Source organism: Malania oleifera, chromosome 2 (genome assembly GCF_029873635.1).
Source record: "Malania oleifera isolate guangnan ecotype guangnan chromosome 2, ASM2987363v1, whole genome shotgun sequence".
NCBI lineage: Eukaryota > Viridiplantae > Streptophyta > Magnoliopsida > Santalales > Ximeniaceae > Malania > Malania oleifera.
Window position 1 is genome coordinate 132,886,448 of NC_080418.1, and position 23,142 is coordinate 132,909,589.

The following is a 23,142-nucleotide window of genomic DNA, read 5'->3' on the forward strand; positions in this document are numbered from 1 at the left end:
CATTTAAATATAAAAAAAAAAAAAAAACTCAATTATGCTCGAAATTTGACTTGACTATTATTATTAAGTTCAATTTCGACTCATTAAAATACTCGAATGTTTTGAACTCGACTCAAATTTGAGTAGAGTTGATTTAAGGGATGAATCAAGTCTGAGTAGTTCGTGAATAAGTTTGATTCACTTACACAATATAGCATAAATATGGTAGAAGATCTAAACTAGGAGGAATATACTGATATATTTATATTTTTTTGTTTATTTTCTAATAGCAAACAAAAATTACATTTATATGAAATAAAAAAATTTTATTCCTTTATTTTCTATAAAAGCAAATGACATATGAGAACTTTAAAAAATTAACTTAATTTTTTTCTCTCTTTTCTACCATGAAAAAAAAGTATAAAATAAAACAAAATAAAATGCAAAAACAAAAACAAAAACAAAAACAAAAGATGGTCTGAGGAGCTAAAAAAGGAATATTCCAAATCTAGGGTTTGGTGGAGCTGCATAAATACCACTGTCTCTCATCTCTTACTTTCCTCTCCCTCTCGCGTTTAGGTTCGGTGCCCACTCTCCGCGCGTTGCTCTTGCGGCCTCTCTCGCACTCTGACCTTCGGAGATTTATCATTATCATCGTCAATGGCCGTCACCTTCTCAGATCTCCACACAGAGGCGGGCCTCAAGTCTCTTGAAGAGTACCTCGCAGGCAAAACCTATGTCTCTGGGTATTTACCAAATCCCTCTCTCCTCACGATTTTCTGTTTCGCAATCTATACTCGTTCTTTGTATTTTCATCTGTGTAAGGCATCGATTCAATTTTCGTTGGCAATTACAGGGGTCATCTCACGAAGGATGATATAAAGGTTTACGCAGCTGTGTTGCAGAAACCTGGGGATGCTTTCCCCAGTGTCAGCCGGTGGTACGACTGCGTTTCAACGCATCTAGCTTCGAGGTCGGCGTCGTCTATTGCTTCTTCTCTTTTATTTTAGGCACAAAAAGGGGAACTTTTTTTTGTTTGTTGATAGTATTTTGAACATGTGTGGTTTACTTTTTTTGAAGAATTTGGGCATAATCAGAAGGGATTATTTGTTAAACGCTTAATCTAATTGGGTTAAGAAAAGGTGTTACTTGCTCGATTATGTCAATTGTCATGCGAATATGATAAGATCTAAAGCAAGAGCAAAGAATCCGTTTCCTTTTTTGTAGGGGATAAAATCCCTTATTTTGGCTTTAATTTTTTATTTGATTTGTTGTTAGTCTATATGTTTTTTTTTTTTTTGCATTGCCTTTTTATATTTATACATGACATGCTCATAATTATTTCCTCTCATTGGTGCTTTATCTTTTACGTCCGTGTCAGCTTCCCCGGAAAGGCTGTTGGGGTTAGAGTGGGAGGCCAAGCTGGACCAGTTGAAGCTGCTCCAGCTCAAGCAGCTAAGGTGCATATTATGACTTTTTCAATGGTAGCACTTAATCTCTACATGTATGAAAAGTATTCCTCCCACTTTAGTGTGTACTTCCTATTCTTCTATTATGTCCCATAAAAGGAAATTTCTAATGACATAGCACTATATAGGAAAAGAATCAGTATCTTATAATTGATCTATAGTTACTTATATCCGATACATAAATATCCATAACTAACTCATAATTACCAAACTCCTTATTTGGTCTTGAATTTTTAACATCTTAAAAAATGGATTGACAGTGGAAAAAGTTAATTAAATTGATAAATTTAAAAATTAATTAATTCAATTTAAAACAAATTGAATGAATACACATTACACAGACGTCGCATGTGATAATGGCTAGCTATGGAACATTGTTCCCCTTTATTCAGTGTATACTTTATAGTGAAGAAATTGTTAAAAATATTTCTAGAAGGGCAGTTTTTTAATTAAGAACTTTATATCATTTTTATATAATTAACTTTACAAGAAGCAAGTGATTTTTTTTTCTAGGGCTTTGAAACCAGTCAATTTTCAGTTCATTGTGAGACTGAACTGTTTAACTAGGAGTGTTTTGGGGGGGGGGTGTTGGTTGGATCCTTTTCATTTTATTTTTAACTATGTACAATTGAAACTTGGAGGCCGATGATCAAATATTGTTACATTTGCTTAATTGTACTCGCTAGTCTAGCAGATCTACAATTTTCATTTAGTGGGGGCAAATCAAATCATTAAGTGCAAAAATATACATTTATTTTACAGCACAATTGAAGTTACTGCTATATTATTAACCAAAAGACTAAGCTTTCTGCATATGGAAAAATAATGTATAATGTTGCGAACAAGAAGTGGTGATATTGAATTAATCCAGACTATTTTGAATTTCTCTTACTCAACTTTCAATGGGTAGCATAAGATTAAGAACAAATTTAGGGTAAAAATAATTAGTAAATAAAATTACCTCTATGCTAACATACAACAATTTAGTTAGGAAGTGATAACTATGTAGACATCCCAAATTGTCCAGGGCCTTATATAACCAAAACAAAATAAACAAAATTTTTATTTCATAAAATACAAAATACAAAATAAAAAAAATAGGGAAAATGAAAATACAAGGAAACAAATTGTACATAAAATAAATATAAAAAAGGAAAAGAATGGAAGTGCGCCAGCAAATCTTCAATCTTCAGCAAATTTGAACTTGCAAATAAAGAGAAAAGAGAAAATTAGACATGTGCAAATAAATAAGAATGAAAAATGATTGGCAGGTTGATTGAGCAATCAATTTTGATTGGTTAATCAAATAGCATGCAAATAAATTTTTGAGTCTTATAAATAGAGGAACATTTAGACAGTGAGGGATAGAGAAATTCGCACACAGTGAGACTCGCACGGTGATATTCAAGTAGTTTCAATGAGAAAATCAAAGCAAATTCTGATTGAAAGCTCGAGGAAACTGCTAGAGAAATTGCTGAATTCAGAGGTTGACGATTAGAATTTGAGGGTTAGAATTGTAGACAAAATCAATGGAAAGGGGTTTAAAGATTGGAGTTGAAGACCAGAGATAGGTGTTATTTTTAGTTATGTTTTCTATATTGAATTTGATAGGCAAAATGCTCTGAAAAGAAACCATTGAATTGGATCCCATTGATGGATTTGACCCATTGAAATAAGATCCTTTGACCTGATTCACTGAACTTGGGTTGACCCGACCCATGTGACGGATGGATCCAATCCTCAAGACCCGGGTCCAATATGGACTTGGGCCCATTGACTTGTTGACCAACACCCATTTTCAAAAAATTCTCAACTCAACTTTAGGCTTGAGCCCAAATCAGTTTTAAATAAAAATGCCTAAATTTAGAGGTTGAAGATCAGAATTTGGGAGTCAGAATTGTAGACAAAATCAAAGGAAAGAGATTTAAAGATTGGAGTTGAAGACCAGAGATAGGTGTTATTTTTAGTTATGTTTTCTATATTGAATTTGATAGGAAAAATGCTCTGAAAAGGAACCATTGAACCGGATCCCATTGATGGATCTGACCCATTGAAATCGGATCCTTTGACTTGATTCACTGAACTTGTCCGATCCTCAAGACCCGGGTCCAATATGGACTTGGGCCCATTGACTTGTTGACCAACACCTAGTTTCAAAAAATCCTTAACCCAACATTAGGCTTGAGATCAGTTTTAAATAAAAATGCCTAAATCCCTGTGGCCCATTAGTTAGCCTGAACCCAAAGTTAGCCCAAATTTGTTTTTAAATAGACCAGGCTGAAATTCCCCTTAGCTCACGTACTGGGCTAAGTCCAAACTCCAAATCAAAATTAGAAGCCCAACCCAACATTGGGTTTAAACCCAAGTTCAAAATCCCAAATTCCCCACTGTACAAATAAATTGGGTCTTGCCGAAACCTTTAATTTCCAAGTCCCAGCCCCTCAACCTACGTACTAGGCTGAGCCCAGACTTCAAACAATCATGCCCATATATGGGTTGGGCCCAAAAACCCAACCCAGTGGGTTAACTCACTTTTGAGTCAACTGAAACTCAACTCAGTGGGTTAACTCACTCCCGCGCCAAATGGAGTCCAACTCAGTGAGTTGACTTAACTTAAACCCAAACAAAGCCCCAACAAATGAAAACCCAAACAGGATATAGTTCGGATCTTGAACTAAATCAACAATAAAAGCTTGAGAAGAAGGAAAAAGGGCTAAAAAATACTTATCTGGCCTTTGATTCACTTGAGTCGAGCTTGAAGAGTGCATAGATCTGCAAGAAAAGGGGAAGAATGAGTAATATTGAAAAGAAAATGGAGGGGGAAAAATGAGAAAAATGCGAGAATGAAATGGGGTTTTATATGGGGAGTTAGTGGGTCACGTGTCACCTCTGCATGGTGATATGTGTTGCGAGTATTTTAGGGGTGACGTCATTGTAGGAATTAAAAAAAGAAAAGAGGAGGAACCACTCTAGGTGGACACGTGGCCCACTGTACTGAATTTGTTGACTTGGTTCAGATTGGTCAAATAAGTCTGTTTTACTTGAACTGTTTATTTATATATTTATTAATTATTTTATTTTATTTAAATTTTAATTAGTTTTTAACTTTTTAAAATCAAGAAAAAATGATAACAAATCATAAAAATAAGAAAAAAATAAGGAAAAGTGTTTTTAAATTTAGGAAAAATATTTGAGTCGTTTTGGCTCAAATTTTTTTAAAAAAAAGGAAAATAAAAATGCCAAAAAATGAGAAAAATAATTTTAAAATCCCAAAAAATTTATAAAAATGTTGAAAAATTTTAGAAAATTTTTACAAAAGTTTATAAAAACATGGGAATGTTTCAAAGATTTTTTTTTGTTTAAAATTTGATGATTTTACATGATTTTTTGTGAATGTGTGCGTCCCAATGATTTTAAAAAGGGTAAATAGATATTTTAGACCTCACCTATACTAGCTTTGAGACCCTTATCTAACAAGATTATCTCGTTTGGAGGTCTTATTAGATATTCATAATCGCACTTTGATTTTCATTTTCCTTTTAAATCTTATTTATTTATTTATTTGTTTATTTGGCTTATTTACTTGATTGTTCATTCAATTTAAAATATAATTATTTATCGCCATTCCGAACCCTTCTTCGGGACGTTGCGATATCTTGGCAACTTAGCTAGAGACCGTACAGAGTCTAGCCATTAGTTAGTTATGGATTATTCTAAATAAGAATTTAATGGTTTGTTGATTGCTCCATGATGTCTTGTCTGTAAATATGAGTTGTAGTGTACTTGTGAATATTTTGCTTGTATATATAATTCTTGTATGTTCTCTTGTATATTTGGAATAGATGGATGATCATGTATAGGGTTTAATATAATGTGGGGCTTAAAGGGATAGGCTTTTAAAATTAATGCGAGGACAAACTTTTTTACAAGCCTCCTACTCTGACTTTACCTTTTTAGGAGTAGATAGGGGTGTAGTACCGTTAGTTCTCATAAGACAAGGTCTTTGGGGGTGCGTGAACCACTCCACTGAGTTTGAACTTTGTCCAAGCTCATTGGGTAAGGATAGTGAACATGCTGGGAACCTATTGTTAATAGGGAATAGAGCTTGAACCACACATATTTTAAACTTTAGTTTCTTGCTTAAGGATAAAGCCTTGGTGAAAACGTGTAAATGATAAAGCTGCATGGGGTTGGGATAGGAAAATCATCCTTTCTTCCTACGTTGAATCTAATTGGGTTTTTGTTTTTGTTTTTGTTTTTTTTGTGGTTTCCTATATTTTGTATCCATATTAGTCATACATACTGCTTTGCCAAGATTATGGAATAGCTCGATTTATCCCATGGAAGGCTCGGTAGTGGTGTGCAAGGAGGAGGAAGCTGCAATGCAATCATATTCTGAGAATCAGCAGAGTCATCAGGGTGATAGTCTAAGCAAAGAAGCTAGGGTGATACTACCTGCTTGGTTCAGAATGGACACTTGATCAAATTCATTAAAAGAATTAAAAGTCATTTAGGTAGAGTGGACGGTTGAAAGACTTATGGGGTTTTCTCAGTTGTATGCATGTATTGGATTCTTGTTGCATATACTGGTGAACCTAGAAATGATGAATGTACTGGTAGAATTATGGAATCCTTCATATTGTTGTTTCACTTTGGAGGGAACAAACATGGCTCTGACTATTGAGGAATATATACATCGTTGTTGCACTTGATGAGGCTTCAACATCCTTATCGGATGTATAGATATAATCCTAAAGTGTCCTTTGGGAAGGAGCTATGCAAAGCGACAGGGGTCAAAGTCTGGAAGATAAATTGGCGGATTGGGAAAGAGGATAGGAAAATCACTTGGGAGCACTTGAAGAGCCTGATAAAGGGGGAAGAAAAAGAAGTTCACATGAGTATATTGACCCTTTCTGTTTGCTTATAAGCCGAAGGACTTGGGAATCATTGACCAAGCTTCGGTTTCTTTCATGGTCTAAGTTTAGGATGGAATCAACCCAATGCCTGGTATCTTGGCAGAAACAGTTTGCTCTCTCAACTCTTGTGGGATGAAGGGGAAAAGTAGATTGAGGTGTTGTGTTCCATTGCTTTATGCTTGGTTCCTATGAGTCCTATTACTGGGCTCATGGGGAGTAATAACTTATGCTCCCCTTTTGTTCAGAAGGTAGATGAGGTCTTTCCAGTTTATACCCATGACTTATGGTTTGGGGAATTCAAAGTTTGCCTATGATCAAGAGGGGGCTCAAAAGCAAATTGAAAAATTCATGTCAACATGGAAATATATCCATTTGATAGATTCGCACAGCTAGGTCACTGGAGTTCAAGGAGACTATGGCAACTGGTGTATTAGTAGAATTAATCCTCAAATTGCATAAATTTAGAAGGTTTTTGCTTCTTAGGTAGAATCGTCAATGGCCACTCAATCTCGGAAAGGAGAAGCTCAGGAGGCTGAATGATTATAGGAAAAGATAAAATTGTAGGAAGAGCTTCGTTCCACTGAAGAAAGAGCTATAGGGACTGAGTTGAATATTCGACAGGTAAAAAGAAGGGAGAAAGGGTTAATTGTTGAGTGCTAGAGGAATGTTAAGCAGAAAAGAGACAAATGCTTATAGGTTGAGGAAGAGATGATAGCTCTAAGAAGAAAGGGAAGGATGCTTCAAGCAGAGGCTAAATTGAATAGTAAATTGTTGGAGATTGCTGAAGATGAGAGTGAAAAGAAGTCCCAGATTGTATAGGAATTGGAGACCTGATGGAACAAATGGGAGGATGAATACAAGCTGCTATAAAGCAAATATCAGAAGGTTGTAACTTATGTGCAAGAGGCGCAGTATTGGGAATATGAATTTTGGGTCCTAGATCATCAGGTGTTTGAAATGGCTCGTCAAGTGCAAGGAGCTGCTAACAGAGCAAGGGTTATGGCAGAAAAGGATGAAACAAGTTGAGCATGGGGTGTATCCTGGGCAATTTGATCTTGAGATGGCACAAATTATTCATGATGTACACCAAGAGTTGGGTGGGTCGTTTTCATTAAAAGTATATGTACACTAAAAATATTGATTTTTTTTTTTTTTTTAAAGTTTGTTTCTATTTAATGAAGTAATGAGGGTTTTTCTATGAATTTTGGCAAAGTAGCCATTTAGGTTGCATTGCATAAATATTCATGCATTTGTGTGGATATTCATGCACACATAGTCATATACTCATTAAAAAAATCATTTGCAGAAAAAGAGAATTAGCTGGGCAAAGTTTAATATTGAGTAGCAAAAGCATCCTTACAACACTAGAAGATAAGGCAGGATCATGGGTGAGCAAATGGAAAATCGCATGATGGGGTTGGAACAGAAGCATGAGGAGATGAGTTAGAATGTTAGGGAGATAAAAGAGCAGATGAGCAAGCTTATGGAAATGTTGACCACTATAAGCAAAGGGAAAACCGCGCAAGTTCCAGAGCCTGTAATGGAGGAGCCTTTATTTCCACCTGGGTTCACACCTGTTGATAATCGTCCTCCAGCTCAACCAATGAACGAGGCAACTAGTCGTGATTCGAGCGCATAACCATTCATCCCAATTGTACTAGTTTCAGGATTCTCGTCAATGGGGACCCCGCCAATTGTGATTCTTGATTCTAGAGAGAAAGGTGCAACTAAAGAAACAAACAAGGAGCAAACTCCAAGCTCAGAGTTTACTCACAAATATGAGGTGCTGGAAGAACGCCTGAGGGCAATAGAGAGAATGAATTTGTTTGGATTGGTCGACCCATTCGATCTATGCTTGGTGCCAAGTGCCCCCCCCCCCCCCCCCCCCCACAAAAAAAAGTTCAAAGTTCTAAATTTTGAGAAGTTCAATGACTTTAGGTGTCCCTAGACTCATTTAAGGATATATTGCCAAAAAATGACGGCTTATTCTGACAATGATAAACTACTTATCCATTATTTCCAAGACAGTTTGACTAAAGCGGCTATAAGATGGTACATTCAGCTGGAACGAGCAAAGATCCGCACCTGGAAGGATCTAGCTCAAGCTTTCCTAGCCCGATACAGATATGTGATCGAAAATGGAACGAATATGTTTGGATCGGTTGACGCATTCGATCTATGCTTGGTGCCAGATGTGGTTTTGCCCCCCAAGTTAAAAGTTCAAGATTTTGAGAAGTTCAATGGCATTAGGTGTCCCTTGACTCTTTTAAGGATGTATTACCAAAAAATGGCGGCTTATTTTGACAATGACAAGCTACTTATCCATTGTGTCCTGGATAGCTTGATTGGGGTGGCTATAAGATGTTACATTCAAATGGACCGAGTAAAGATCTGCACCTAGAATGATCTAGCTCAGGCTTTCTTAGCCTAGTACAAATATGTGATTGAAATGGCCCCAGACAGGTTGACCCTGCAAAATATGGAAAAGAAGACAAGTGAAACATTTAAGGAGTATGCTTACCGGTGGAGGGAGGCAGCAGCACTGGTGCACCCTCCAGTGGAGGATAGGGAGGCCATTTCCTTGTTTGTTAATACACTCAGAGACCCATATTTTGGCCATCTTATTGGGAGTTCTCGGAATTTCGTGGATTTAGTAACCGCAGGGGAGCGAATTGAAGGAGCTCTCAAGATGGGTAGAATGAAGAGTACAGGGACTGAGCAGAGTTTTGCAAAGAAGTGGGTTGGGAAGAAGAAAGGAGAGACCCAGATGATACAAAGTCGCCCATATCAGGATGGAAGAGTTGGGTGGGCGAATAAGGATAGCATGTTTTAGCCAGCAGTTAGTAACATAGCACAATAGGGTGCACAATCGTATTTGATTTCCTATGGTCCACCAATTCATGGACAACAAAAGCCATAGATGTCGGAAAGAAGAATGAGAAGAGTTGAAATCCAACCAATTCCGATGACTTGTGCGGAATTGTTTCCACAATTGGTTGAAAGGCAATTAGTCACTCCCATACCAGGGGTGCCAATACACCCTCCTTTCCCGAGATGGTACAACCTAGATTTCTGATGTGAATATCATGCCAATGCCCCTGGACACTCAATAGACAGGTGCTGGTCTTTTAAGCATAGGGTGCAAGCCTCTAGAGATGCTGGTTGGCTGGTGTTTGACACGAAGGAGTCTAACATGCATGGAAATCCATTGCCCAGTCGTGGAGGGAATGCAGTAGGTGCCGTGGGGGAGGAGGATGGTAGATTTAAAAAAGAAATGATAAGAGTAGATTCAGACCCCATTGGATGAAATTCATATGGAATTATGCCAGACTGGAGTACTAAGGGAGGAGGCACTTTGTGCTACAGGAGCAGCGTGCAATTGTCAGAAGGAGGCAGGTTTTTCTGTCCAAGATTGCAAAACTTTTCGTCAGTTCCTGATGGATTTTGGTCTGGTAGAGTTTATGCTGAGGAAGAAGGTGTGGCAGTATATACTTTGGGAAAGGAGGATTACATGGCGACACACCCGCTGTACACCAAAAAGCCTTTTGTTCTTCAGGTTCGGCTTGTTTATTAAAAAAATCATAAAATTAGGCTTGGGAATCACTCATTTATATAATGAGCGAGCATGAATAAGCTCTTATCAAGCTGATCTTCATGAACGACTTGGTTCATTTGCAGCCCTACTCTTGCCTCACCCTAATTTCTTGCCAATGGATTCTTCCTTGTATATTTTTGTTTATGTTTAATATATTTTGGCAGTTTTCCTTTTGCACAAAATATTCTTGTTGAACAAACTTTTCTCTTCTTTTTTATTTTTATTTTTTAAAATTGTAAATCAATTGTATTGTTTTCGGGTGTTCGTATCCTGGTTTGTGAAAGGAGTTCTCTTCTATTTTAAACAACTTTTGTTGTTTGGATGCTCGGAAGATTTTTTTATTCTTTATTTTTCTTTAGTTTAACTGTAGAGGAATTCAATTTGGTATAATTTTGTTTTTATGTCTTATAATTTCATTTGGTTTTTAATTTTTTAGAAAACATATTCTGATTTTCGCCAAACAACTTAAAACTACTAGTGTTTAGTCATCCAATGAAACTCTAAAACCATGTTCACTAATTCAGATACTGATTCAAAGTTCAGCTCTTAAATACTTAATCTTAGGAGAAGCCTTCCCTAGTATGGATAGACAAGTGAGGGTAAACTCGAAAGATTGCTCATATTAGTAATTAGGGAAAATCACAAAAAGGATAGACACGTGACGGTAAAATTGTGAGAGAGAGAGAGAGAGAGAGAGAGAGAAGGGGGCGGGGGGAGGAGATTTGGAATTGAAGACTGAAAGTTGTCATAAATTTAAAAAAATAACATGGAAGACATCAATTTGATTGGTGCACATTTGAGCTGCTAGTTGGGCAATGTTTTTGTTTTTTCTTTGTCTTTTTTATTGTTATAAGGGTTTGCAAGTGGGTCTCAATTTTGAGTTTTTCTCTTGGTATTTATATCATGTATTCTACTTACATATTTTCACCACATGAATGTGCCAGGATGCTCCTGCAGATGATGATGACGACCTTGATCTCTTTGGAGATGAGACAGAAGAGGAAAAGAAGGCAGCAGAAGAGCGGGAGGCATCTATTAAAGCATCCTCCAAGAAGAAAGAGAGTGAGTCTCTTTTGCACTGCATCTAAGTAAGATAAAAATTAATTAATTTTTTCCTAGAAAATAGGGAACGCAATAGCAACACCCTGCGCAAAGCTTGCATGCCATATCAGGAGTGTGGCAGAGCATGATGTAGACAGCCTGACCTCCACAACTGGCGGGCCTGTTTCCACAAGATTAGAATAAAAGAAGGCAATTGAATGATCTTAAGCACTTTTAGTTATTGGAAACAGGTGCTTGTTCAAAGGTACGATGAAAGCTATGGCATATGAATTTTTTGTTCTTAGTAGCTTCTACTCACAACTACTAAGCAAGCATCTGTGGTATTCTTGGCCTATTGTACTCACATTTTGCGTCTGAGCAACACTTCCTCTCGTACATTTCTATATATATATATATATATATATATGTATTTTTCCCCCAAAATTAAATTAGTTCCTTACGCGGCAATTCCCTTGTTCAATTGGTTTTTTTTCCGTAGGCGGTAAGTCGTCTGTTCTTATGGATGTGAAGCCATGGGATGACGAGACCGACATGAAGAAGCTGGAAGAGGCTGTCCGCAGTGTTGAAATGCCCGGTCTCTTGTGGGGAGCATGTACGGTTTACTTAGCACATCATTTACTCTCTGCGGCTGCTCCCAATAATGCTCCTTTCTTCAACCTTGCATATTTTTCTCATGCTTGCAGCATAGATTGAGATAAAGATCCTTAACATTTTTGCATCTGCATTTTTCCTTTCTGCAGCAAAACTGGCTCCGGTTGGTTACGGGATAAAGAAACTGCAGATAATGCTAACCATTGTTGATGATCTCGTGTCAGTGGATGGCCTAATAGAGGACTATCTCTTGGCTGAGCCTGCCAACGAGTATATTCAGAGCTGTGACATTGTTGCTTTCAACAAGATTTGAGCCATTTCAACTGCTGCATTATCCATTTACCTGCAGTGTTCTAGTTAATCGTGTTTAGATGTTATTCCCTCCTCTCTTCTCCATCTTCTTTTTTGGGTCTCTCTCTACATTGTGTTTTTTTTTTTTTTTTTGCTGTGTTCTATCACATTTCTCCTTGGTGAGATACAATAGGAAGAAAAATCCCCAGTTGAGGCTGGAAGAGCCTTTGGTGGGTGGGCTCATGAGGTTGGGAGGCGGACGTAATTGTACGGCTTTTTATCAGAGTTTTAAATTTTAATTTATTGTTGCCTGTTTTTTACGTGTTTAATAAGCTGTTGATGTAATAGATTTGTATGACCTGTTTGGATGGCTTTTAGTGGAAGTTATTTCAGCATTGAATTTTTTTTTTTAAATATCGAGGAAAGGTACCAAAAATGTGAGGGGATTTTTTTCCCTTTTTTGGTATTTGGTTAAAAAAATTAAACTAAAATACATAGTAAAAATTGATGAACAAATTTTGATTCTATATATTGATATGTGTCAAAAAATAATTTAAGCAAATAGCTTGGAATAAAGTATCATATAGTTTTCTTTTATTTTGTGCAATTATTTTGAGAATATTTTATCATATGTATAAGAATATGGAAATATATTAAGAAAAAATAAAAAATGACAAAAACTCAATATTTAAGTGATTAAAATTAAAACAATAAATTTTATTTTTGTACAATAACAAATTATGTTATTTTTATTTTTTAATTACTAAATAAGACAAAAAATATTATTATGTTAAATTAAAACTTTTTACTTTTGTAATAGCTTATCAATTAAAACAACACATATTTGGATATTAGATATCAAATAGTTAAAATAATTCAAATTTTAAAATTTAATGATTAATTTAAGTTTAATTTACAACTAGTTTACAAAATTATATTTGAATTCAGCATTCAATACTTAAACTTATCAAACTCTTCCTAAATAGTGAATCCTATTATTTGTTTTGCTTTTTTTGTTTTTTGTTTTGTTTTGGTTTTTTTTTTTTTTTTTTTTGTGGAGAGCGCACTATATATAATATAAATATAAAAAATGAAAAAAATATAGAGATAATTGTTTTCACAAAATAATATTTTTCTGTACAAAAAATATAAAAATTTTATTTATTTTTTCAGATGTTTTGAATAATTTTTTTATGTTATAGGGTATAATTATATTTTTTATAAGAAAAAAATAATTTAGAATATTTTTTATTATTTTAAAAATTCTAATTATAGCAAGTGCCTCTACTAATGTGAATTGAAGCCTACCATTTGGAAGAGACACATTTTCTCCTCTAATTAAAATTTATGAACTTTGTTTCAAATTAGAATTTTCTAGTAATAAACAACAATAACAAAACAAAACCTTAGTCACACTAAGTGGGGTTGGATATATGAATTCTTTTATGCCAATTTATGCAAACATGGACCATTTCTTTTGATAGATTTAAGGATATTAAATCCTAACTCACTATCTCCTCCCAAATTATTTTAAGTCTACTCCTATCCCTTCTACTACTCTCACAGTAACTAAGTCACTTTTTCTCACAGGTGCACTATGTGGCGTATGTTGCAAGTGTCCATACTATTTGAATCATCCCTCCATTATCTTATCTTCTATAGGAGTTACACCAAACTTATCACAAATATATTTATTCTTTAATTTATCTTTCAATGTTATACCACTCATTCGTCTGAACGTTCTCATCTCGGTAACTTTTACTTTTTGGATATTATGTTTATTTGCCACCCAGCATTCTGATCCATATAACATAACTGGTCTTATAGCTGTCATAAAATTTTTCTTTTAATTTTAAGGGAATTCAACGATCACATAGCACACTTGAAGCACTTCTCTATTTTATCCAACTTACTTTAACTTTATGCATTACATCATCTTCAATTTCTCTTTCAGCTTGCAAAATAGATCCAAGGTATTGAAATCTACAAATGCTATTTATTTTTTGATCATCAAGTTTAACTTTGTCTCCAATATTCCTTATATCATTACTAAAATTACATTTTATATATTTTGCTTTATTTCTACTTATCCTAAAGTCTTTAGATTCCAAAGCTTCTCTCCATAATTCTATTTCAGCATCTACTTTGTCTCTAATTTCGTCAATTAATACAATATCATTTACAAATAACATACACCATGGAACCTCCTTTTGAATACTCTTAGTTAATTAATCCATCACTAAACCAAAAAGATAAGGACTCAAAGCAGATCCTTGATGTACACCTATGGTAATTGAAAATTCTCTAGTTTCTTCATCTATAGTTCTTACACTAGTCATTACTCTATCATACATATCCTTAATGACATCGGTATACCTACAATATACACATTTTTTTTTTTTCCTAAAACCCACGATAAAACTTTCCTAAGTATTCTATCGTGTGCTTTTTCAAGGTCAATAAATATCATACGCAAATCCCTTCTTTTCCCTAAATTTTTCCATTAATCTTCTTAAAAGATAAATAGTTTATGTGATAGATCTCCCAGGTTTAAAACTAAATTGATTTTCTGAGATCGTCATTTCTAACCTTAATCTTTGTTCAACTACCATTTCCTATAGTTTCATCGTATGACTCATAAGTTTAATTCCACGATAGTTATTACAATTTTGATTATCTCATTTATTTTTGTATATAGGTATTAAAGTTCTTTTCCTTCATGTATCTGTCATTTTCTTAGTTTTTACAATTATATTAAATGAATTAGTTAACCATATAATTCCGTTATCACCCAAACATTTCCAAACTTCAATTGGGATGTTATTTGGTCACATAACTTTCCCATTTTTCATCTTTTTTAGTGCAAACTTGGTTAACTCTAATTTTGTGAATAAATTTTATATTTTTAGTTTTTTCTTCATTTGACAATTCTAAGTTTAAGCCTTCTATGTGGTTTTTGTTAAACAACTTACTAAAGTAACTTCGTCATCTTTCTTTAATATCTTCGTCATTAATCAAGACAATATCATCCTTACTTTTTATACATTTTACATTTCCTAAGTCTTTACTCTTCCGTTCGCTAACTTTAACAAGTTTAAATATATCTCTTTTCCCTTCTTTTGTACATAATCTATCCTACAAACTATTAAATGATCTATATTTATCTTCACTAATGACCATTTTTTGCATCTTTTCTCGCTTCCTTATATTTTTCAAAGTTATCTTTATTTCTACATTTTTGCCACATTTTATACCAAATTCTTTTTGTCTTTATGATTTTTTGTACATCTTTATCTCACCACCAACTCTCTTTGCTATTCGAATATTTTTCCCTTGATTCACCTAAAATCTCTTTTGCTATATTTTTAATATAGCTAGCTAATATATTCTAAAGAGTATTTGTATCTATCCCATCATTTATGGTCAAATCCATCTTTGATCATTTTATCTTTAAATTTTATTATATTTTCTCCTTTTAGGTTCCACCATTTAGTTATCTTACACTAGTTTATTTTATCAATTTTCTTCCATTTTTTAATACATATATCTAACACTAAGACTCTATGTTGTTTGATTAGATTTTCACCTAGAATAACTTTACAATCCTTACATGATAAACGATCTACCCTCCTAGTTAAAAAAAAAAAAAATCTATTTAACTTCTATTTTGTCCACTCTTAAAAGGTTATGAAGTATTATTCTCTCTTCTTAAAGTAAGTATTCATTATACTAAAATTATATGACATAGTAAAGTCTAAGATCATCTCTCCAGACTTATTTTTGTCTCCATATATATACCCTCTATGTATCCTCTCATAATTTTTATTATCTTTTCCAACCTGTCTATTCAGATCTCCTCCTATAAATATTTTCTCAATCCCTGATATGCCTTGTATAATATTATCCATATCTTCCCAAAATTGTCTCTTAAGATTTTCTGTTAAGTCAACTTGAGGAGCATAAACACTAATGATATTTATTATCTCTTGTCCTAATACCATCTTTATTTTTATAATTCTATCACTTACTTTAAGTACATCAACAACACTATCTTTTAAATTTTTATCTATAATAATGTCTACTTTCATTCTTATGTTTTTCTTTTCCTGTGTACCAAAGTTTAAATCATGATTTATCGATTTCTTTAACTTTCTCCTCCACCCACTTAATTTATTGAAGACAAATTATATTAATTCTTTTTCTAATCATTGTATCCACAATTCCCATGCTTTTACCCATAAGTATCCCTATATTCCAAGTTGTTAATCTAATCTTAGTTTTTTGAACTAACGTCTTTACCTGCCCACATCCAGAATGATGCATGAACCCTCACATATTTGACACCGTACCCGGGTGCCGACACGGCGGGTCACTTTAGGGCGATAACCTTGCCCACCCTCGCCCACTTTTCCAAATTTCTAAATTTATATAGGAAAAGTTGGGGAACATTTTTTTGCTTTTTTTTGTTTTTTTGTTTTTTAGGTTTTTGATTTATTATCTCATAGGAGCATGAAATTGGAATTTTGGATTTATAAATTTTGATAAAATATATTGTAAAAATGTATTGATTTTCTCCCAGTTCAGGATTATGACTCCCAAAACTCAGCTCCCGAAGACTATCTTACAAAAATTTGAAAAATTGAAAAGTAATTTATCTTTCTTTTTTGTAATTATTTTGAAATATAGAAATAAAAAATAAATTTATTTTCCGCAATCAAACGAAACACTTTATTTTATTTCAAATCTTGAAAAATAAAAAAAAAATAATTTGAAAATTTTATAGCACTTTCAAAAAGTGAAAATATAAAAAAGGAATTATTTCGATAGTTAAATAAGCCTATGCAATTATATTATTAATATGACGATTTGTAAGTAAATTAATTAATATTAAAAAATTTAAATCAAAGAATTCAATGCATCAATTAATTTTCACCTTGTAATGATAAAATTATCATTTTAATTATAAGTCATCTCTAATACTACAAGGTGGACAACTCTTTATAAATATCTTTTATTTTTCAAACATTCCTTTATAAATATCTTTTATTTTTCAAACATTCCTTTATAAATATCTTTTATTTTTCAAACAAGTAATAACTGAGCATATAATGTAAAAAAAAAAAAAAACTTGTAAAGTAGAAGGTGGTTCAAGTTTTATTTCTTTATTTTATTTTATTTTTAAATTTCTATTCAAAATATCTCTATATCTATCCATAATTATGTCAGTATGCCCTCGTAATTATTCATAAATGCTCTTTTGATTTTATAATCAAATTTAAATATTCTAGCTCTTGTTTATTTTCTTTACATTATTTTTAAAATAAATATAAAATTTTAGAAAAATATGTGAGGCACAAATGCCTAATTTTAATAATAACAAAAGTATGAAAATAAAACACTATCATTTAAAATTATACTTGTCTTAATTTGAAACTAAAATTTTATTATTTTTATTTTTCATAAATATTTTTATTTTTGTGTATATGTGTGCATTTGAGGAAGAGCGACTTAGTTGCTATTGGGGAATGGGGATAGTAGAAGGGGTAGAGATAGACCTAGAATAACTTGGAATGAGATAGTGAATAAGGATTTAATAGTCCTAAATTTGTCAAAAAAAATGGCTCATAATCGCATAAATTAGTCGAAAAGGATTCAAATAGCCGACCCCATCCCTAAAACTAAAATTTTATTATTTTTATTTTTTCATAAATATTTTTGCTTTTGAGTTTATGTGTGCATTTGATTTTTAAAATTATATTCACCTTTAATTTGAAAATTAATTTTTTTATACTAATTTTGTGTCTATATGTGTGCAGTCTATGTATATTTACAAATATTAGACAGTGATGGTAATTTTATTTGTTATTAATGTATTTTAAAACTTTTATTTTATTTAATGGAATATTCTTGGAGTAATTACAAAAACATAAATTAATTATAGAAGATATTTTTCCCAACTAATTTCTTATTTATTTTTCCTCTAACACATTTCAATATGTATACAAATAAAGATAAAATTCTCTAATTAAAATGTTTATTTTTATTATTTTTATTTTTTATATATTTTACATGGGTTAAGGTTTGAGCTTAAGAAAGGAAAGAAAGAAAGTTCATTTATTTAAAATAAATAAATATGAAAAAATATTATAGTTGATTTAAAAATTTAAATATTGTAAATCATTTTGCAGATACAAACATTTTTATTTTCTAATTCAATTTAAATTGTATAAAACTATATTTTAAAAAAGTTGTTTTAGATAGGCTACCGTATGAACCTTAAAAAGATTTCATTTAGTTAAACATAACACTACTAAAATAATTAACAAACGCTAAATAAAGTCTCTAATATTCATTCAAATAAACAACTATCGAACTCTAAAAGTCAAACATGCCTGCGAAACTATAATAGCCTATAATTAATTTGCTTAAAATGAATTGAGATTAACACTAAATATTTTGATAGGAATGGTGTATTCCCAAGAAGGGGGGGTGAATTGGGTATTTAAAAATATTTCTTCCTAGATTAGGTTCAAATTACAATGAGTATTACACAACCTAGGGTCTTTCTAAGCATTCACCAATTCAACAGATAATAAAAGCATGTATGTAAAGGAATTAAGACAATAAGAAAATAAACATACATGTGTAAAAATTTAAAGTTCAAAAGATAGAGAGCCAACACAAAATTTGTTATCGAGGTTTGGTCAATCCTACCTACATCTCCACCTCAAGCTCACCAGTAAGAAGATTTACTAAATGCTCTCTTAACGGGTAGAACGACACCAATTACAACACCCTTTCCTTACTGGGTAAGGGAATACCCCATGTCACATTACAGGGCTGGCCCCAACCTTTACATCTACACCTTACAGGACGGTGCTCCTAGTTCTCCTAATCGGGTTTGAATTAGTTTAGGACTTTCTTAACCGGATTTAATTCTATCTGGTGCACGTTACAGGCCAATGCAATCCTTTTCCGACCATACGTCAAGAATACAACAATATAAAAAAAAAAATTGCACAAATATATGCTTTTAACAATAAGCAGGGATGTACAACAATAAGCACAAATGCACTCACATATGATATGAAGTAAGCTCAAATGAGTATGTGAGGTTTTTACAAAAATAATTTTCTCAATCTTTGAGTGAGATGTATATGATAAGTACCTCAAAGATTTAAACCCTAATGACTATTTCTCCAAAAATGTTTTTCAAAGAAAATGCTGGAGAACCTAGGATTTATGCTTTCAAATGATTTTGCACAAACAAAATATAAGCATTTGAAATCTATGTGCAAAAAGTTTTCAAGCAAGAAAGTATTTCTCCAAGAAATATTTACCAAGGAAATATATAGAGAAAATTCTAAGCTTACTCTCAAAAAGATTTTCAAAGTAAAAATTATATGAGAGTAGTGCTTTGAACGTAAAAATAAATGCCCAAAAAATATAACTCCTTAAATAATCCTCAAGAGCAAAGAACTTGCTAATGAAGAGTGTAAAAGAAATACTCAAAGCTCTCTTAAAAAATGATTTTGAATTAAATGATAGTAAGAGAGTATGAAAATAAAGTTTTGAAGATGAAAAATATTTGTGTGAATTTTTCAACTAATCATCTTGCCAATTATGTGTATGAAGGGACTATTTATAGATTCTTGGAAAAATATGATTGTTGGGGACATGCTCGTCATTTTTAGAAAAGTTTAATTAAAATTTTAATGACGATTAGCGCTGATATTTTACCAAACCCAAGCGCCGATCAACCGACACAAGCCAAATGAAAGCCAACCCGTGAGGGGTGGTCGGCTGGCCAAGGTGTTGGTCGGCTGACTTCTCACAATGGTTTTGAATTTTAGGGCAGGTTCGGTCGACCGTGCAAGATGTTGGTCGGCTCGCCGAAAGGCGATTCCTAACCTTCGTAGGTTCAGTCGACCGTGGGAAAAGGGCTGGTCTGCCGGTTCTTGAGTTCGGTCGTGTAGAGACCTATATAATTTTCATAATTTAAAATAAGAGGAGAGAAGAGAATAAGAAAAATTAAACAAGGTCTCGCCGACCAACACAGGGGATTTGTTGACGAGCACATGTGAGAGTCTCGTTGATAGGGACGTGTCTTGTCGACAAGAAGATACCGAGAGGCTATTTCCTAAGTTCTGAATTTCATCAACGAGGAGTAGACATTCGTCGACGAACTTCCTTCTTGACCTTGTCGACGAAGTGATGTGGCTCGTTGATGAAGGTCAGTGTATAAACAGCCTAAACTCGAGTTTTTAAGCAGAAAATCACTCACAAAACCCTCTCTCTCTCTGTAGTGACCCGAAAAATAATAGTATTTTAATAATAAAGAGGGAGGAAATGGAAACAGGAACAGAAGGAGGCAGTAGAGCGTTCGTCGACGACATTGCATTTTGGAGGTGATAATTCCCAGAAATTTCCCCAGGCCTCGTCAACGAACACAAGGGTTTCGTTGACGAGGTCCCGTCTTCTTCGACGAGAAGATATCGAGAAGGGTTTTTGGGATAGACTGAATTTCGTAGACGAAGAAGGAAGTTCGCTGAAAAAATTATTGAAGGACTCATCGACGAGGTGACGTGGCTCATCGACGAATCCCGCAGTATAAATAATGCTTAAACTCATTTTTACGCATAATTTCAGCATCTCTCTCTTCTCTCTCTTTACCCCTACGACTCCTTCCTCTTCTTCCTTCGATTTCGGCCCCGTCAATTGCCGGATCAACAATCTGAGGCAACCACAATAGTCCTGGCGAAGTTCTCTGCAAGTCTGCTAGAGCGGATCGTCGATGGGATGAAGTTGGAATTCATCCCAAATCTAGGGTAAGGTCTTTTATTTAGTTTTTGGCCTTTGGGCAGTTGTAGGAAATGATGTAAGCCAAGAAATATTGATATTCTGTTCTGGTAAATGTGATTTTCAGGGTGTTGAGTGGGAACCCTGCGGGTGTTGGACCATTTATAGTAGGAGATTTTTTTTAGCAGGAAATAAGTAAGGGAAATATGCTATGCTAGGCAATTTTACTAAGTTCAGTATAAATTATATGTTTTTATCAGATGATTATTCACGATAGAAATTATACAGTTTATCATTTATGTATAATATGTTTAAAATTTCTGTGTGGCTTGAGAATATGGGTATAGTAAAGAAACATGTTTTACAGTATTTTCAGGATATGATTTACAGAATATACAACTAGAGATTATGTTTTATAGTAATTATAAAATACTATAATTATACAATTTTCAGTACCATGATTATACAATTTTTAGTACCATGATTATACAGTTTTCAGTACCATGATTATACAGTTATCAGTACCATGATTATACAGTTTCAGTACCATGACTTACAGATTACAGTTCAGTTCAGAAATACAGATGATATAATTATAGTTTATTTCATTGTCATGGTTAATATAGTTATTTTAGAATCATGGTAAATCAGATAGTTGTATACAAAAATGTATTATATAGTATCAGACCTTGTTGGACCATACAGTTATAAAGCAAGGTACCATAGCTACATACAGTTTACAGAGTGCAACCACCTATTCAGATAATACGTGGTAGTAGGTCGATCGTATAGTGCCCTGACGTGGATAGGCTTCCCATCATATATGGGTTAAGGATGGCAGATCAGACCGAGGGAGTATAGTGGTTTACCCTGGTCGGCCAGTCAGGGTAGATCCCGCTTACAAGCCGCACAACCCTATCATGAGGGGTTAAATCATGACACACAGTTATCCACAGGGAAGTTTTCAGTTACTATTACGTATATATAGATTTACAGAGACAGAAATATACTTATGTACATTAGAAGTATTTTGAGTAGAAATCTAAAATACAGATATGTTAAGTAACATGGAAATGGTAGTGGTTTCTATTACTTGTACTGTATTTATAGATCCAGTTATACCTGATAATATATAAAAAAAAAAAGATTTTCATAATATTGTAACTCATTTGCCACACACTAGCAATAGCATATTTTGTCTTACTGAGCGTTGGCTCATCCCAATTACTTTAACATTTTTTAGGTGATCTAAGTAGGTGAGCAGATCAGGCTCGCAGATAAAAGAGCTATTAGTCTGCCCTTTTGAGGGTGAGTGTTTTTGAGGTTCAATTTTGTTAGTCCTGGTATTAGTAAGAGTAGTTCTTGAGGGCACAATGAAATATGTAATATTTGTGGAATATTTAGACACTCTAGTATTGTATAATTATATATCGTTATGTTTATTTGATTTCTACTTCTTGCTGCTTAGGTTGATGATTGATTTTAATCCAGTATGGTATCAGAGTATGTTAAATGTCATAGTATAAAAAAAAAATCTAAAGTTAAATAGCAAGTTGTTACACTCTCTCTCTCTTTCTCCTTCATCCTCTTCACCTTCTCTCTAGGTTTTCGGGTCGGATTCTCATCGGTTCAACAATTTAAGGCCACCACGACGCTCCTAAGAAAGTTCTCTTTAAGTTTGACGGAGCGGATCGTTGGTGGGGCTGGTTTGAATTTCATCTCAATCTCAGGGTAAGACATTTTATTTAGTATTTGTCTTTCCCATAATTATAAGAAATATAGTATATGAAGAAATACTGATATTTTGTTATGAGAGATGTTGTTTTCAAGGTATTGAGTGGGGAACCCTACATGTGTAAGGCTATAATACAGTAGGGATTTTTCAGAAATTAGGTAAGGGAAATATGTTATGCTAGGGAGTTTTTTATGTAAATTTTCAAGCATGTTGATCAGTTTATTTTTCCAGATTATCATGAGTATTATTATTTCATAGAAATTACAAATATGAAGCATGAGCTCTGAATTACACAGTTGTGTGCCCTGAGTTTATTATAGTTGAATATGTTGATTATGAAATTTTATAGATATTCCGTTATACGATTTATTAGCAGAAAGTAAGGTTTACAACATTTTTCAGAATAACATGATTATTGAACCATAACACTCAGACAGATATTATAGACAAAGATTACAGATATTACATATAGAAAATACAGATATTTCAGAAAGAAATTATAGATAATACAGACCGATATTACAGATATTTCAGATATTACAACTCAAATTTATAGTGTCATGGTTGCTTTGAAATCATGTTAAAACAACAAGATAAATATATATTTATATATGTATACAATATTACACAGTATCAAATCCCTGTGGATATTATAGACAGAGATATACAGTTGAACACGGTACCGTTGCTATTACAGACAAAGTG

The 23,142-nt window shown here is 33.4% G+C and overlaps 1 protein-coding gene across 1 annotated transcript; it reads left to right on the forward strand.

The window, feature by feature from the left end:
* Positions 1-454: 454 nt before the first annotated feature.
* LOC131148593 (elongation factor 1-beta 2-like) lies at positions 455-12,232 on the forward strand. The gene is made up of 6 exons (XM_058098405.1): positions 455-725; positions 836-952; positions 1,361-1,439; positions 10,904-11,021; positions 11,500-11,613; positions 11,762-12,232. The coding sequence occupies exons 1-6, from the start codon at positions 640-642 to the stop codon at positions 11,923-11,925; spliced, it is 678 nt and encodes a 225-aa protein (XP_057954388.1). The 5' UTR covers positions 455-639; the 3' UTR covers positions 11,926-12,232.
* The last annotated feature ends 10,910 nt before the right edge of the window (positions 12,233-23,142 follow it).